Source organism: Meleagris gallopavo, chromosome 2, assembly GCF_000146605.3.
Source record: "Meleagris gallopavo isolate NT-WF06-2002-E0010 breed Aviagen turkey brand Nicholas breeding stock chromosome 2, Turkey_5.1, whole genome shotgun sequence".
Taxonomy (NCBI): domain Eukaryota; kingdom Metazoa; phylum Chordata; class Aves; order Galliformes; family Phasianidae; genus Meleagris; species Meleagris gallopavo.
Genome location: NC_015012.2, coordinates 80,354,177 through 80,372,125, shown reverse-complemented (window position 1 = coordinate 80,372,125; position 17,949 = coordinate 80,354,177). Strand labels below are relative to the sequence as shown.

General features: G+C 38.1%; 1 protein-coding gene across 1 annotated transcript in view; it reads left to right on the top strand.

The window, feature by feature from the left end:
- KCNQ5 (potassium voltage-gated channel subfamily Q member 5) overlaps window positions 1–17,943 on the top strand; it is an 87,141-nt gene extending 69,198 nt beyond the window's left edge. The window contains exons 11-14 of the mRNA XM_031552243.1: window positions 8,122–8,230; window positions 14,494–14,625; window positions 15,332–15,458; window positions 15,859–17,943. Coding sequence (XP_031408103.1) covers window positions 8,122–8,230; window positions 14,494–14,625; window positions 15,332–15,458; window positions 15,859–16,800 — 1,310 coding nt within the window. The 3' untranslated portion in view covers window positions 16,801–17,943. The remainder of the gene's footprint in view (window positions 1–8,121; window positions 8,231–14,493; window positions 14,626–15,331; window positions 15,459–15,858) is intronic.
- The last annotated feature ends 6 nt before the right edge of the window (window positions 17,944–17,949 follow it).

Sequence of the window (17,949 nt, the reverse complement as noted above, 5' to 3'; positions counted from 1 at the left end):
TGATGAGCTCAGAAGTCTTCGCTGAGCCCTGACCCATACAATCTCCTCCTGTCCCCGTGTTCATACAGCATGGCTTATATCCCTGCACACCCAAACAGACACCCCAGCTAAGCTGTCAGTGGGGAACAGCTCCCAGTACACCAGGCACTTCTGTGGAGAGCACTCCCCTTTCCAAACATATAGTTGAGCTTTTTTCTGCTTGCTTCTTTTTGTGAGGAGCAGAACCTTCTCCTGCTTAAATCCCACTCCACTCTTGCATGGCCAGAGCTTAAGGAATGAGTTGATATTATGTTGGACGTGCAGTCCTCAAGAAGGGACAAAAGTGCCCTTCTGTACTTATACACTACCATCCCATGATGGATATTGTGCATATGCTGTAAGCTAGATGTTGTGTGGCTTTTTGAAAAAAGCTTCAAAAGTGTTCAGCACCAGAGATATTACAAGCATATTTCATTTGATTAATTAAAAAGAACTCCTTAAGGGATTATTTGATTTCTGCAGCATCCCTGAACATAATATGCTTGCATGACCTCTAGCCTTTCAGTCCCTACAGAGTACTTGCTCAAAATCCTCAGGGTAGAGTATATTACAGGAACCATGGAAAGAATGCAACTCTGCATTTCAGCCCCCATGTCCTCAGTTACTACCATGTAATTTATGTATTGCAAAAATGACAGGTTTTCCTTCCAGTAGCACAAACATCTCAACCTCATCTATGGTTCACTTGAAGTGGCAAAGGTCCTTCGTTTGGTTGCTTCTGCACCTCCTTTAGCTTTAATTTGCTGATTCAGAATGTAGCTGCATGATGTGAAAACCAAGCTGCTCTATTTGTACAACACGTGATGTGACAAAGTAGCATTTTATCAGCAGTATGTCAATTTGTGCTAGGCAGTAGATTTATTTTCTTGTGATTGTTTAACTCCATGATAGAGCTGTCATTCATTACAGTTGCAATTGTAATTAATTAGGAATGTGCTTTAAAATAATCTAGCAATCAGATCTAAGCTCTGAGTCCATAGGTTTTGAGCAATTTTATAAAGAGGTCCTCTCTTTATCATATGTGTCAAATAGCCTGCTGTACACCTTTACTACCTGAACTGAGTGCTCAAGAATAGTCATGATAAACAGGTAGTGATTAGCAATCTCATCTTCCAGGACGTGTGATAGGACTTCCGAACTATTGGTCTGTATGCTACGAGGACATGCAAAGAGATAGTAAATTAGGCATGATATTAAACTCATTGGTCTGCAGTTGTAGGTCTTATCATATATCTGCAACTTCCTTTAGAAATATAACTACAACTTCTTGTGTGCATTGTACATAAAATGTCAGAGAACTGTGTCCAGTGCTATGAGGGAGTACTGGAACAGGCTGCACAGATAGATTATGGAGTCTCCTCTGGAGATGTTCAAGATCCACCTGGATGCCTACCTGTGCAACCTGGTCTAGGGAGCGTGCTTTGGTTGGTTGGATGGTTGGACTGGATGATCTCTAGATCATCAGGATCATCTAGATCATCAGGGACCTTCAAGCGCCTACAATTCTAAAAAATTCACTACAATCATATGTATATGTGAGAAAAATTGCTCTAGTGTAACCTACCATTTTTCTTTCTTTTCTCATATGACATTCTAAAATTGCTGGCCAGCGTGCCACTGTTTATAATAAGATCAGCAATTTTAACTGCAGAATTGTTGTGTATATAATGAATTGTCTTTAGGAGGTATCCTGGTTCTCCAGATCATCGCTCAAGATGAACAGGACTCCTTTTTAATTAAGCTGTGGGAGCTGTTCCATGCAATATTGCCAGCACACAAAATTTCTGAGAAGTTAAATAATAGCTAAAGATAGTTGAGAATTGTTAGCAGGGAGTGTTAGAATTTTAGATATTTGGAACTTGTACGCATTATATGATAACAGATATAAATTAGATTTCTGGCCTTAACAAGTGCATTTAGAGAGGTGGAAAACTAAACAGCTATACTCAGATTGTGTGTAAAAAAAATGTTCTAACAATCCTATCTTTTGTTTTTGCCAAATCTGAGGGTTATTAGAAATCTTTTTACTTATAAAATGTTTGCTGGGTAAATGTTTTATACTGCTATACTGATAAAGCTTCCTATTACACTATAGCTATTACTGAATTCCAGTTCTGATATCTTCATCTGCTCCTTATCTGGAAATCTTTGCCTCTTTAATGAGAAGAGAAAGGAGGAAGAGATGAGTTATGCCTAAAGCACTGCTGCACTCCACATAGATACTGCGTATGGTTGAGGCTCAGGATGTACACAAGGCAGAGGGAGTTCTTTAAATCTGGTGCAGTAATACTGCTCTCCTCCACCAAGGAAGCATCAGTTTCAGATGTCTTCAAATGTCACCAACTTCATTGCTTCTTTCTTAATTTTTCCACTTGAAAACCATTTTATACTACGGGGATTTTTGTGTATTTTTTAGACCAGTATTAAACAGTGAAAGTGAAGAGCAAATCACGGAAGTTTACTTGTCCTGCCTCCTTCCTTCTTTAATGATTAGAAGAAACCTTTTTTTTTTTTTCCCAAGGATCAAGAAAATAAATAATAAATGCATATTCACTCCCTTGGGCCTCTTTTTTTCTGGCTTCTGTTCTGAAAAGCATGTAAACATGTGTTGCTGCCTTTCCCTGTTTGGGGAAGCTTTGGGCATTCTTATCATTAAGCAAGTGATTAAGTTTTATCCCAATTAGGGTTCTTTTTTCAGTTTCCTACGGAGCTTAGCAAGCAATAATGGTAAAGTGATTTATGTGAACTATTTTTTCAAAGCGAGTGAGCTTGTTGATGCTTTAAAGCAAAGGAAAATTTGAAAGAGCATCACTTCTAGGGGTAGTGATGGAAGCTTGTATTCATGCTGCAACAAACAGGAAAATAATGAGAGTGGTGAAGAACTGATAAGCTTTGTGAAACATTTAAACAAAGTTACTAGGCTGAGTCACATTTTATTTTGATTAAGAGAAATTATATTATTTGTGTGGACATTAAACATGAAGGTGTCTATAGCTAGGGTAGTTTTTTGAGGGAAAAAGTAATTGAGATTTTGTGAAACATTCTATGTATTGTGACAATTGTGGAAATACTAAAAATCAAGGATATGACAATATTTTAGAGAATAAGGGCTAAAAGCCTAACTTTTCACAGCAAGAACTGCAGGTAGAGAACGGTACTTCAAAGGCAGTGCAAAGTGAAGTGAAATGACTCTACCTTATGGACATTCTAGGCTTTAACAAGGGGCTTGTACCTCCAGATGTCCCTCCCAACCTCAACAATTATGGATTGTTTGAACCTCAATTCCTATGTTGAGTTCTGAATTTCCAACACTAGTTATAAAGTATCATAGAATCATAGAATGGCCAGGATTGGAAGGGACCTCAAGGATCATGAAGTTCCAACCCCCTGCCACATGCAGGGCCACCAACCTCCACATTTAATACTAGACCAGGCTGCCCAGGGCCCCATCCAACCTGGCCTTGAACACCTCCAGGGACGGGGCATCCACAACCTCTCTGGGCAAATACGGTTTGCTGTAACTGAGCATCTGTGAAAATTAGACCACCAGCTATTTTTCACTTGAAGTCATGCATGAAAATGGAAATCATTCAGATTTTTTTTTTTCAAATCAGTGTTGTTGTTTTTTTTTAACAAGTTGAAATAAGTCTGTGTCATAACCTGAATAATTGAGGGTCATCTGCACGCTGTCAACTTTGGGCACCTATACATATTTTGCCTAGTCTGAGAGGTGAGTACTTAACCTCAACAAAATGACTTAGATCACCCATACAAACAGCTGAAGCTATCTCCTGCAGATTCACAGGAAAGCTGAAGCACATCTGTAGGCTTTGAAAGAACTAATGAAAGGGTCTGCGTTAGGATCAACACTAAAGTGTTAGGAGCATTACTATGGGGCTATTCGTGGTGTCTGCACAAGCACTTATTAGTGTCAGACTGTTGATGTTAGCATATGACAGTTCCAGAAAACAAAGACAGGAGTAGAAAATATTTTCTGTTCTGTTCAATGGCAAATATTACTGACATTGAGATCATGAAGCTATGAGGGCAATCCGAGCAGTGGTACGGTTTTCCCAATTATGATGAAAGGATGCATGATAAGTATGAAATAATAAATCAAATCTTGTGCATAACTTCTGCACAGTCATATAAAATGCAGCTACATACTGATAATTTTTTTGTTAGTGACATATAAGGCTACAGAACAGTGTAATCTTTATTCTGTTCATTTAGGGTGATCATAACTGAAGAGTTTGCAAGAAGAATGCATAAACACTGTGACAAAGTGGGAAATATGCATGTAATTTTAATGACTTTAATGCTTCTTTCTACTTGTTGGTAATTGCTTACTTGCTGTATGTTAATTCAAAGACTGCTGTTAAGGAAGAAAGGAAGAAATTAATAAGAAGCAAAGACAAGACAGTGACCCAAAGTAAATAACATCAAAGATTGTAAGATACTCGTGGCTGGCCAATGAGTTGTGAAACAAATACCAGTTTAAATACTTAGACAGACTGACTGAAGCTTAGGATCAAAAGATATCTTAAATTGTAAAGATGCTGGTATTAGAAAAGAGGAATTGTTTCTGAGTTGTCCAACTGGTGACAACATTTCTAAGGGGAATTCCAGGAGTATGTCTAAATGCTGTTCTAAAAGGTCATAGGACATTGGAAGACCTGTTTAGCTAGTGGCAGAGGCTTCTGGAGGAAAAGCCAGACTGTTGCTAATCCTAGGGAGGCCTGGACCATGCATGGACCCCAGTGGGGAGCAGGAGACATGGCTAAGGGGTACAGAGATGGAAGAAGGAGCAGTCGTGTTCAGGGCTAAGCGTGAGCTGGCACTGGAGGGCCTTGTCTGCCCAGTTACTGGTGGGTAGGAACCTCTCTGAGGAGGCAGCACAGAGCAGGGCTTGTCAGAGGCCGGAGCTTAATCCTGTCTGGGAACTGGCAGTGATTTTAACAGCTGGAGCCATTGCAGGGGCCAAGCTGGCCCCAGCATAGCCCCGACCTCAGGGATGAACTTGAGAGGGGCAGAAGTGATACAAGAACATCTCACCTCATAACTATGTTGTACACAACATGAGCTTCCACTGGAAAAATTCATCAGAATGTGAACTTCGAGTTCAGTGGCTTTTTAAGCTGGATTTTTTTTTTCCAAATTCTTACTACGTATTTCTCAAACCTTTTCCCAAGTCTGCTTAGTATTAAAAAGAAACATGAATGTTTCCCATATGAATCAAACAAGGTTTATAGCTTTTCTCAAGTTTTATTGACATGTAGTACTGAGCGCCTGCTGTAATGGAGGAAATTCATGTCAGTGGAAATATTAGAAAGCAAAAAAAAAAAATAAAAAGAAGGTGATTTATTAGGAGCAGTATCTCTTCTTAAAGCTGGCTTAAATTTATAAGAATTTTCCAGCGTCCGTTTAAAGATTTTGCTGATTTTGTATCCACATGAGAGCAACATGAAACTCTAATTGCACCATACTGTTCTCAGAACAGTTCTGCAAAGATATGCTGCATTAAGGAGGACCTTTTATTAATGACACTGCACTTGGCAGGAACTGTATCAGTGAGATAATCATATAGAAACATGTTTATTTTAAACTTTCAAGTTGGAGTCTCCTGTTTCACAGGGATTATCTGGCTGTAGCTCTTCTGACCTTAGCAAAATTATCCCTAATTTACACCAGAAAAACTGATTTTGTTTACAACCGTAGACAGCCACTGGAAATAACAGTAATGTACAGAACTCAGCTTTTGGTACACAATTTAGGAATGAGCTGGGAGATTTCAGCACTGGGAGGACTGGAGAGGCTAATCAGACATAACATCTAGAAAGTTAGTGTCATGGTATACTCCGCATCTCTGGGGATGTGGTTTTAAATACTGTGTATACCCAAAAACCTAATTACATAATTTATTTTAGCTAACTATAGTTTTTAGACAGAAATCTAAATATTAGTTGGGCAGGAGTAGTGGAGAGACATATGTATTTTATGTGTAAGATATACACAGTCAGTAGTAAAGCTTGTGAAAGAGTGCCACTGAAAAGCACTCTTAACATCATTGAAGGCTTGGCTTGCAACAGTAGCAAGGAAGGGAAGATACCAGCTGTGTATGAAAACTTCATTTTTATGATGTAAAACTGAATTTTTTAAGGTTTCATTTGATTGTTCAGTGTGTGTAATTGAAGACGTTATTGTCTCGACTATAAGCCATCCCTATTGTGTTGATTTGTCAAAGATAAATTTTTTGTTCTTCGCAATTATGGTAGATGTCCATCATGGATATAACAGTTCAGCAACAGTCAAAAAAGAAAATATATTCTAGAGACTAATGAACTAGGCAGAGTAGGCTCTGCTTTGCCACAGATAGATGGCCTTAACCAAGTCACTTGTTTTGTATATCCCACTTTCTGTTCAATACTAAAAACTGTCCCCTGTATGCTCTTAAGTTTGGTCAGGGGCAGTTTTAGTTCATGAATCCCAGAAAACATAAAAGTGATCTTTGCTATCATTTCCTGTCAGAACAGCGCCAAGCACGAAACTACCGCAACATAAGGTTAAGGTCTTATGAGGAATTAAAAAATACCACAAACTTATTTTTCAGCTTCTGTCCAAAAATGTTCTTTGAACTAATGACCTTTACATTTTAAGACTCTTTTAATATTTTAGCGCATAACTTCTAAGGTCATATCTCATCAAAATAAATTATTATAGCCAAATATTAAATCTGTAAAGACAATGCATCAATATCAGATCCAGAAAATGCAGCTTAGTACAATGCTGTTTATTTTAAGATAGTATTCTGATTAGATTTAAAAGATGACATGAAATTTCTGTGCACTTCAGCATGATGAAGAATATTTTTCATCTTTAATTTGCAATCTTCGTGAAAAGGGAACTTGCAAAAATGTCCTGCAGTTTTGTCTGTGGATCAAAATTGATTACAGTGAAGTCATCTGAAATGTCTAACTTGCAGTGTTTCTGAGTGACTGAGCCGATGTTTTAAATAATAGCATGAATATGGGTAGGGATGTGAGACTGTAACGAAATCTCCTTTGTTATTAAGGAATAATGAATTCCATCTTTTTTTCCTCTATTTCATACATTATTCTTTCATTTTTCATTCTCTTATTTATGAAGTAGAGACATTGAGGTGTTAAAATGCACTTACCTTCTGAAATTTTTCCTGAACACTTGGACTTTATGCAGGTGCTGAGAGACTGTTTGGGAGAAAAAACACCTACCCTCAAGATAGGTTTCCTCTATCTTTCAATATATGTATGACATGGGCATCCTGCCTTCCTTCCTCCATTCCCATTCTTGTGCATTTGGAGTTTGTAACTCATCTTTTTTTCTTGAGAACTGAGATACACTGAGCCCTTCTGAGATTTCTAATTGATTCACAAATGGTAATCCTGCAGGGGCAATGTTAGGAAAGAACAGAGGGATCTATTTTGTTGAGGCAAACAAATATATTAACTTGAGTGCCTGTTGCAAAAGAATACTGCAGATTCTACATGTCTGTGACGTTTAAGGGGGCAGTTAATCTATGATGAGTATCATTCTCTATTCATTTCTGGCAAAAAGATATTTTGTTTACTTTTTACCTGTAACTAAATATTGCATCATTGCACAGCGTTCTTAATAAATGAAATGGATCTTCTCCTTTGTCTTAGAAGTTCATTCATGGCGGTAAAAAAATAACAATTTAATATAACTTCAGTGGTTTTTGCTTCTTTGATTTATATCTGTTAACTCACCACTTTCCCTTAAATAGAGAATGTGATGAAGAACACAGTATGCAACATACCGGAACTCACTATTCATTTGTATGAAAAATAACAGGGCTCTCTTCCCTTCTAACTTCTATCATTTTCACTAGGGACATCACGGTCCTTTTATGACACAAGCCTTAACACAGACAAGTATATTATACAGTTCATAAACTGATGAAGCTTTTTAATACTTGATTTGTAGTCCCTATTTTTCCAGTATGACTGTGCAGGCAGCTAGAAAACAACACTAAGGAAGGCATTTTTAAATGCTTATTGTTTGGTCTGCTCTTGTATTTTGTAGCTGACACCAATCTTGGAACAGATGATGTTTATGATGATAAAGGGTGCCAGTGTGATGTGTCAGTAGAAGATCTCACTCCTGCTCTTAAAACTGTCATCAGAGCAATAAGGTGAGTAAAAAATACCAAGTGAATAAATATTTCAGATTTCTGTAATTAAGGCACTAAATAAGTGTGTGTCAATTAGCTGAACTTATTACACAACTCCATTTGTCACATAACTAATGCTGATACGGTTTACTCATCCTTTCTCTTCATCATTTCTCTTCTATTGTCAGCTTTTAGGTTTCCAAAAGTATCGTGTGATTTGGCTAAGAAAAGAAAGAGAATAATGAGTGCTGGTTTCTAGTATATTCCCTGTAATCGAAATTACTGTATTTAATTTTGATGTAGCTTTACTGAATGTATATCACCTTGCTTGGAAAAGTTACTTCCTTCAAAGGTTATATTTTTATTGTATTTCCATATTCCTGGAACTGCCATCTGGCTTTTACTGCAACTTTCTTCTGGTACCAGCAGGATAATGACATTCATTCAATTGTGCAAAACCTTGCCTGCCATTGAAGTAAATATTACCCCAGTGATTTAAAACTAATAGTTACCTTCTTTTCCAAGGAAGTAGAAAACTACATTGAAACTTATAAAATTACCAGTATTGAATGCTTAAATTTAGTATTCACCCTCCTGAGATTGCCAAAGCTCTTGTACTGAATATTTTGAAGTGAAATTCCTGACAGGCAAACCTGCCACCATGAAGAGTAAACTGATAAGCAAAGAGAGCTCTGTCATCCCCTGTCTGCCTGCAGCAAACCAGGTGCTATGTCTGGGGGTTGCCCCCTGGGCCTTGTATCACACTTGGACACTTCTCCAGGAGGCAGGCACCAGCCACAAGGGGTTTCTGCAAAAAAACAATGGAAAGGTGTTGTTCTCTTAAAGGGGGATTCTCACTTTAGTTCTCTCAGTGCTAGAAGAATGAACTCAAGCTCTTTATCAAATAATTTATACGATGGGAACCTGCACAAGCTGCTTGTATTTCCTTCCCCTTTTTCCACTGATTGCCAATGTAGACAGATAACTAGTAAGGCAGTTTCTAATTCTCTTCTGCAAGCCAAGGCAGCTTGACAGATCACTTGCAGATGTCTGTTCCTACCATCTTTCCAATCTGCCTGGAAATGACCTCACAGAACGTGTCAGATACCAGTTCCATGCCCACAGCCACTGCAACAGGCTACTTAAATGTCACTGCTGTGAACCATCTCTTGTCAACAGTGCTTCAACAGGTGACAGAAATCCTTATATACTGTGGACATTCAGCTACAAGGCAGACCTGCTCCTCTGAATGGAAAAGGCTCAAATTAGGAATGGTCAGCATATATTTTGGCTCTGGTACCAAAGATGCTTGTCTGGGATATTGCATTTTAAACAGACTGGTTGAATCCTCGCTCCAATTGCACCTTGCCACTGTACTGGCAAGTGATACTAATGGCCATCTCATTCTTAATACTGTCCAAATTCCTTAAGACTTGATATTTTAGTACTCGATTAATTATTGGGGTTTGTTTTCAAGGGCACCGCTGAATTGTTTTCAGTGCATCACCTGTATCTTTTCATAGAATCTCAGAATAACTGAGGTTGGCAGGGACCTCTGGGTCCACCTGGTTCAAGTTCTGCTCAGGCAGGGACATGCAGAGCAGATTGTTCATTCTCTTGGTAGTTATCAGCTCTAATGGAGAGGCACTGAATTCAAAGGTCATCGCTGGCAAACTTCCTCCACAGAGTCATCTAAAGAAATTTTCTAAAAATATCAAAGATGCAACAGTCTCATTGTTTCAGACATGCACTATTCAACCAATAAAAGTAAACTTCTTACATTATCTCCAACTCCGTGTACTCAGCTTACTAAAGAACAACTCATTTCACCAATGAGGTTGAGAAGAATTTTGCATTTCCAAATCGATCAGCCAAGAATCTGTCCCATTTCTCCCTGCAAATGTTAGTATATCACATCTTTCTTCAGTAACACATCTTTATTTGAGATATTTAAAGCATAATAAGCAATATTCTTCAGACTTTTGTTAAACGCTGTACCTTAACCTCCCAAATTCAAGAGACTGATAATTCAGTTTGTCAGATAGCTGATACTCCTCTTTCTTATTATTCAGAGTGTCTGTTACCTGACCACACTGGGATCTATGCAAACATCTGAAGAAGGATCTGAGACACTACATAGTAACTGTAGAATTTCAAGATGATAGCATCTGTCCATATGGAAACTTTGTCCCTCATTTTGAAGTTTGTTTTTAGCATCGGCTTTGAATTGCAAAGGAACAGGGGAGGGCAGAAGCTTTCCTTTCATACTAGTATGCAGGAGCAGATGAGGACAGAGAGTACTTGAATAGCTTCAATCAACAGGATACAAAAGACCTCAACAGCACACAGTAGAATCCATTCCAGTTACATCACCTTCAGAAAACAGGACTCCCAGGTGGTCCACTGCACAGACCTGCCCATAACCATTCAAGCTGCCCACCTCCTTTCAAAGCTCCCCAGCTGAGCCTTCCCCAGTCCAGATTTTGTGCCACCCCTTCCATCCACTTTACTCCAAACCCTCTGTTTGTCTCCAACTTGAGACAGTAGGAAAAGTAAGGAAAAACTGCTCTGTGCATTTGCAAATGTTTGTTAGATGAGCAGTGTGGAGAGATGCATCTAACTCCAGGCCAGCAAGAGTCCTGCTCCCGGCAGATGCAAGGTGGCCTCCAAGAGCAGTGCACAAAAGCAGATCTTGCTAGCTAGCTTCTGTGTCAGCAGCTTTTGTTGCACTAATCAACTGGCTGTAGCCTTGCTGTGAACAAAAAGCTGTTCATATCCTGCAGTCAGAGCTGTTGGAGACTCAGCTCTCAGTGTTAGTTCACAATTAGTTCACAAGTACAGAAGAGAGACTAAGATAGTTTGTTTCCATATATGGTAAAATCTCTGATCGTTTTTCATAGTATAATGCACTAAGATCTGTAATACAGAACAACAGAAATGCTGAAATTATTGTATTATTTATGAAGCACAAAACTAGAAAGAATAAATAAATATGCAGTAGGGAATAACTGCAAGGGCAGAAAGAGGAACTTCTTGACCTAAGAAGTTTTTTCTCTCTTTAACTCCAGTGATTGCACAGATGTATTTTCATTTGTTGTTAACAGGAAATAATAATAAATTTAGCCAAATATAAAGAAACAGAAGAATTCCTGAGCTGATAATCTGTGCAGCTGAATAGTCATACATATTTAATAGTCAAAGAAGGAAAATGCGATTTTCTATTTATCTTGAGTCTTGGAAATGTTTCTGCTACCTCTACAAAAAGTCCTTACAAATTTGTTTCATTGTGTTGTTTCAGAATCCTTTGCTTCTTTTCAATCCCAATGCCTTGTATATTTTCTGCACAATGTGTTTCAGGGTTTCAGCAAGGGTCTTTGATGAGTCTTTGGGTACTACAGCATTGAGCTTGGGAGAAAGCAATGTCTTTGGCTTTTAGGCAATGGGTTTGTACAAGTTAAGGCTCCAAAGAGGAGACGGTATTGACCCAGATGCCCTACACATAGTGGATCTAACTCTTCACCACCTATGTCTGTTTTAATGTTCATTTTATCTTCTCTGTATTGGATCCAGATATCTCCTGCATGTTGCAGTTTAGAGTTATCTAGCAAGGTAAGAATAGCGGGATGGAGGAATAGGTACAGCTATATCTGTCTGTACCTGTTTTCCTAATATGGAGAGTGAGCAAACAAACTGTGGGTATTTCATGCAGCCATGGGCAGAATGACCTACCCAAATTTAATCTTTATGACAGGACCTGTGTGTGAGTTTGCCTGCAATCTCAGTACAATGATGCTCCATTTCCTCCTGAGATGGTGGCAAGACTGACAGGATATAGGCTCAAAAAACAGCATGCATATGACAGGGCTGCAGGGATGGTTAGAGATGTTATGACTTGGTACCAGTCTCAGTGCATTAATGGTAAGCATAATACCTTTCAATGATGCAAGGGGTGACGTGAAAAGAAAATAAAATGCAACAAGTGCAAGGAAATGTATGCAACTTGCAAATTCAGGAAACACTGTAATTCTCTACCAGTGCCAATCATGAAGGTCAGGCAAAAATTGGTATTTTAACAATTAACGGGACATGTTGGTCTAATTCAACACAGAAGAATGTTTTTTTTCTGTTCTCTGGATGCATCATTGAAAAAGGCTACAATTAATGGCTAATTCTCACCAGAAAAACAGTGGTACTGATGACTGTGACAGGTTTATAGAACAGCATGTCTTCTGTCACATTATATTTGAGTTATAAAAACAACACATTCCACCATGGCATACAGTGATTTAAAAATAGAAACAAGTTTTAAAAAACGGTGAGACGTGCACAGTTTTGTTCTTCTGGGTTAATTCTTACTTTAAATTACTGCTGCTATGTCCGTGCTAACAGTTAGGGATTGCCAATGGCGACTCGATTCGTTTCTGACGAGTCTTTTTTGCCCCCGTGTGGTGTAGCCAGAAAAGACACACCGTGCTATCTAGATTGCTTTCTCTGTCCCTACTGTTGGTAAGCTAGAGAAAATGAGTAATTTTTGCTCATATTCCCTTTTATTTGTACAGGTGTGTTGCCCACCTTCATTTTTAAGACAGAGTAGGCCCCTTTTTTTCCAGAAGCACAAATGAAGAAGCTCAAAAGCTTTTTATTCTCAATTCAACTGCTATTTTTGAATATGCTCTGTATAGTTGTAATAATTTTTCCAAATGGAAGTTCAAAGCTATCAAGCTCAATTAGATAGTTATTTCTAGATACTGAAAGACATTTGAGCTTTGTAAGTTGAGAGTAAATAACTATGAAGAATCAACTGAATTTAATAACCACAGAGCAGTTGCTAGGCTCCATTGCTGAAAGAGTTCATGTTTTATGTTTCTTAATTCCTAATTAACTCACAGGCTTTTAAAGTGCCAGCTTTTTATAAGCTTTTTTTTTTTTCCCACAGTTTATGTAAAATTGTATGTATTTGAAGTAAAAAGAAGTAAGCAATGAAGGTCTATTCCAAACCCTGCTGAAGTTAATTTAGATGGCATCATATGAGCTAACACCTAAATCAGAAGCAGCATAGTTACAACTTACCATGCTGCTTCTGGGGCTGTATTTGATTTCTGAACATTATGATAGCCAAAAAGTTGCTATAAATCTGCAAAGTGGTGATGAAGGTTTTTGTGCACATTGATTAAGATTCCATGGTTGTTAATAAAAAATAGTCTTCTGCCTCTTTCCTTGTAAAATCACACAGTTAGTTCCTGTATATCACATTTTCTTCACTTATTCCACTAATTCACCAACTTTGCTTTTCTAAGAGTTTCTATTTTTCACTTTTATCAAGAGCATGAGGTAAAAAATGGTGACTGTCTAAACTGAGAGAATAATAACAAAAGAACAATATTTTCTTGTATGACAAGTACATCATTTATTCTTCGTAACCTGAGTAAAGAACTGGATTGCAGGAGATTGTGCAGTCAGCCTGTTATGAACGGAGCACCCTGCCATCATCTGACAGTTAAAAGGAAGAAAAAAAATCCACATCCCACCTTCAGAGACTTCCAGATGACAAAAGACACCAAAATCTATTAGTCTGTAAAACTGTCTCACAATGGAAAAAAGGAAAGCGCATCATCATCTGATATATTTAAAACTTAGTGGAGATCAGTCCTGAACTGTCAAGGTGATAGACTACTCTTAACAGGCCTTTTCCATTTTAATTTCTGAAATCAGAATCATATTTCAAGCTTTGTGTTAGTGGCTAGCAATCTCATTTTAACTGGCAGTTACCAGAATGGGAAATAACAACCTGAGTGCTGTCAGAAAAGGCTGATATTATTTGGAAGCACATTTGTGCATAATACTGAAATGAGTGGAGGATCACTGTAAACCAATAATCTGACTCCATGCATCATAATGTCTGTCCTAACTGTATAAAGTAGGGTTTTCCTGACATTCCACTAAAACACTACTACCAGATGGTGTTTGTTTTTTTTATTGTTTTTTATTGTCCTCTTACAGTTACTAAATGCATATCATAATAAACACTGTCATCTGCTCACTGTCATTCGCTTTCCAAATTTGTCATTTCTATTCTTTCAAATTTGTGATATAACAATCAAGCTTTTCATTCCATAAAGAGCTACTTGGTGGGCATCCCATTTCCACAAAAGCATCACAGAAAACTGCAAAGCTGTACTGAGAATATCTTAAAAGAAACTATCTGACAATATTTTGACAGTAGAAAATATTGCATTGCTTTGTAACCACTTTGAAAATTAATCTGTGAAATGCTTCTTCCCCAGAATTATGAAATTTCACGTTGCAAAGAGAAAGTTTAAGGAAACACTTCGTCCATATGATGTCAAAGATGTCATTGAACAGTATTCAGCAGGTCATCTAGACATGTTGTGCAGGATCAAGAGTCTTCAGTCACGGTAGGTAAACAGCAATTTCTGCTCTGAATAAGCATCTTGTTGTATCATTTGCTGTATAATGAATATTGATAACATTTAACATTGTTATATTTGGGTACAAATTGCCTATCCATGCTACAGCCCATCTGTGTTCAGAACACAGATAAGACAGAAACTAAATTGTGTGTGAAAACACACAAAAGTGCATGTATCTAATTTTCCCCCAGAAAATGAAAGCCTGAATGACAGAAAAGGTTATCCTTTATCTGAAAAGTTCATTCATAAACAAGGAACATATGCTGTCAGAAGGATTAAGTCAACATTGCTAACTTCCCTTCTCCCCAGACATTCTCTTTTCACATTAAAGAAATTGGGGACTACATCTAAAGCATAGGATCAGAGAAATCATGTTCTCAGTTCCCAGCAGTAATAAAATGACTGTTGCACTGTGTGTACCCCAGCAATTCCAGCTCCAGCTCTCTCAGTTGATGGCTATTTCTAACTCCCAGTTAGTGCCGACATAAAAGAAGAGCTATCTGCAAGATTATGTCAAAATGCTCCAAAATCTCTCATTTTTTCCATTATTTTCTAATGCAATTGAGTATAGTTTGTTTCTCAGGTGCTCTTCTGAAGTACTGTCATTTTAATACTCAGTGTCTGAATAGAGCAAACACTTCCACATTGCACCATTTTCAGGAATCACAGCAGCTTTTAATTTCTCTTACAGTGTTGACCAAATTCTTGGGAAAGGACAAATCACTGCAGATAAAAGAAGTAGAGAAAAGAATACAGCAGAGAACGAGACAACTGATGACCTCAGTATGTTAGGGCGTGTAGTCAAGGTGGAGAAACAGGTAGAGTGATTGCCTGCGACTGTGGTTTTGTCTTGTTCTGTTGCTCTTGACTTTTGAGTATTTTACTACCAGTTTCAAATGCAAACTAACTTTCTCTGATATCTGCTTCCTATATACAATGACATAAAAGATATATGAATCATATTACTTCAACTGTGTTCCATGTACAGAAAAACAAGAATGAAAAAATTGCAAGTTAATGATTTTTCCCCTTTTTATCAGCTTGCTTATGAAAAACTTGTCGCTAGAAGGCTTTTGACATTATTTTTCATGAGTCAATAGCTTGTACGAAGCTCCTAACATTTTTCTCTTCAGCAGTTTCATTTTCCTTCTGCTTGGGTTCCAAACATTTCAAAATGATATTTTGCATTAATCTTAAGCTTTTCCTCTTCTCCTGTAGGTACAATCCATTGAGTCAAAACTGGACTGCCTGTTAGATATTTATCAACAAGTTTTGCGGAAAGGATCTGCATCAGCGCTCACTTTGGCTTCATTTCAAATGCCACCTTTCGAATGTGAGCAGACTTCTGATTATCAAAGTCCATCCGATAGCAAAGATTTGTCAAGCTCTGCACAAATTAGTGGATGTGTATCCAGATCAGCTAGTGCCAATCTGCCTCGTGGCCTACAGCTAATACTGACACCAAATGAATTTAGCACTCAGGCTTACTATGCTATTAGTCCAGCTATGCATAGTCAAGCAACGCAAGTGCCAAATGATGGACATGCAACAGTTAACAACACATCAAACCAAATAAACCAGGCAACTAAGCCAGCAACTCCAACAACACTGCAAATACCACCTTTCTCATCAGTGAAGCATATCAGTAGGCCTGAGCCCGTTCACATTATTCCTGTGACCACACAGGAAAATATTTCTGATGTCACCGCTTGCCTTGTTGCATCAAAGGATAACGGACAAGTCGCTCAGCCCAGCGCAACCAAGGATCTCACGTGGAGAAAAGGACTGGATACAGAAGGGGAACCTTTGCTCTCAGTTAAACCTGTGGTGCAAATGGATTTAGGAAAATCTTTATCTATACAAAACCTTATACAATCAACAGAAGAACTGAATGTACAGATTACTGGCAGTGACTCCAGTGGTTCAAGAGGTAGCCAAGATGTATACTCCAAATGGAGGGAGTCAAAATTATTTATAACTGATGAAGAATTGGAGACAGAGGCAGGAACAGAGACTACTGAAGCCATCTCTCGCCCACTAGTGGAAACAACTCTCTCCACTGACTCTCTAAGGACTGGAATATCAAGATCATCTCAAAGCATTTGCAAGCCAGGGGACGGTACAGAAGCACTCAGTCTGCTCCATGTCAAACTTAAATAACAGCTTGTAGGCTTTCTTCATTGGCTGAGTCATTCCTCTAGTCATACATATCATAGCATGAACTATTTTGAAAGCCTTTTTAATGAGATAAAATCACAAAAACAGGATGAATCTGAAAAGCAGTTGAATGAGCCCATATCTTCTAGTTGCATGAAAATGCATGTTCAAGTGATGGCTAAAATTCAGATTTATACCTACAGTATGGCAGCCTTTCATGTAGTACAGTAGGTTTAAATAATGAATTGCCTACAAAGCTAATGCTGCAGGATGTATCAAAAAGCAAAAAATTGAGCATTTAGACCTAGTGCCGTTTCCACAGGGCGAAAATAAAAATTGTAAGATTTAAAGCACTTTGCTTCTGAACTAATTAAATATATATATATATGTCCTGATTTAGATGATAGTTTATGTTTACAACAAAGAATTATCTACAGCTGCTAGCAAGGTACCAAGGAAATCAGATATACGGGATTAGAAATGGCTGCCAGTTGCAAGATACACACATTAGCTCATCAGTAATCAATTCTTTTTAACTCTGAAAAGCACTATGTTAATATATCCATCTGATTTTTGATGATTTAGTGTTGCGGCAAAGTACCCGACACACCACTACTATCACATTGTTCTTTACAATGAGAATGTTTTATTGTTATGAAAGGTTTGTATTCTAAGCGTCAGGGCTGGCCTCAGAAATGGATAATTTGGGTGACTGCACTAAGAATGCAAGGGAATCTCTCCTTTTTCCAGACTCACTGAGGGACTGTATTGTGCATCTTCTTGGCAGCAGTATGTGAGGCAGAGATGCAGGCACTGCTGTCGTTGAAGAAGCAGTATTTCATTCATTTGAAAATCTGACAGTCTTCATTGCGGTCACAACCTGATGCCATGACAGTCGTTCGTGAGGCTGGGGAGTGAGGGAAAAAGAGGAACTGAAATGCAGAGTGAAACTAAAGATGACAAAACAAGTAAAGAGAGAAAAATACATATTTTTTAAATTCCATCCTTTCAGACGCAGATAGTGAGTGCTATTTCCAGAAAAGCCATTGGAGGCAACCAGAAATGGAAATGGAAATAGGAAGACAACCTTAACAGAAAAAATTGAAGGCAGTTGTTTTGTTTGTTTTTTTTCGTTGCTGTTGTTATGTTGGT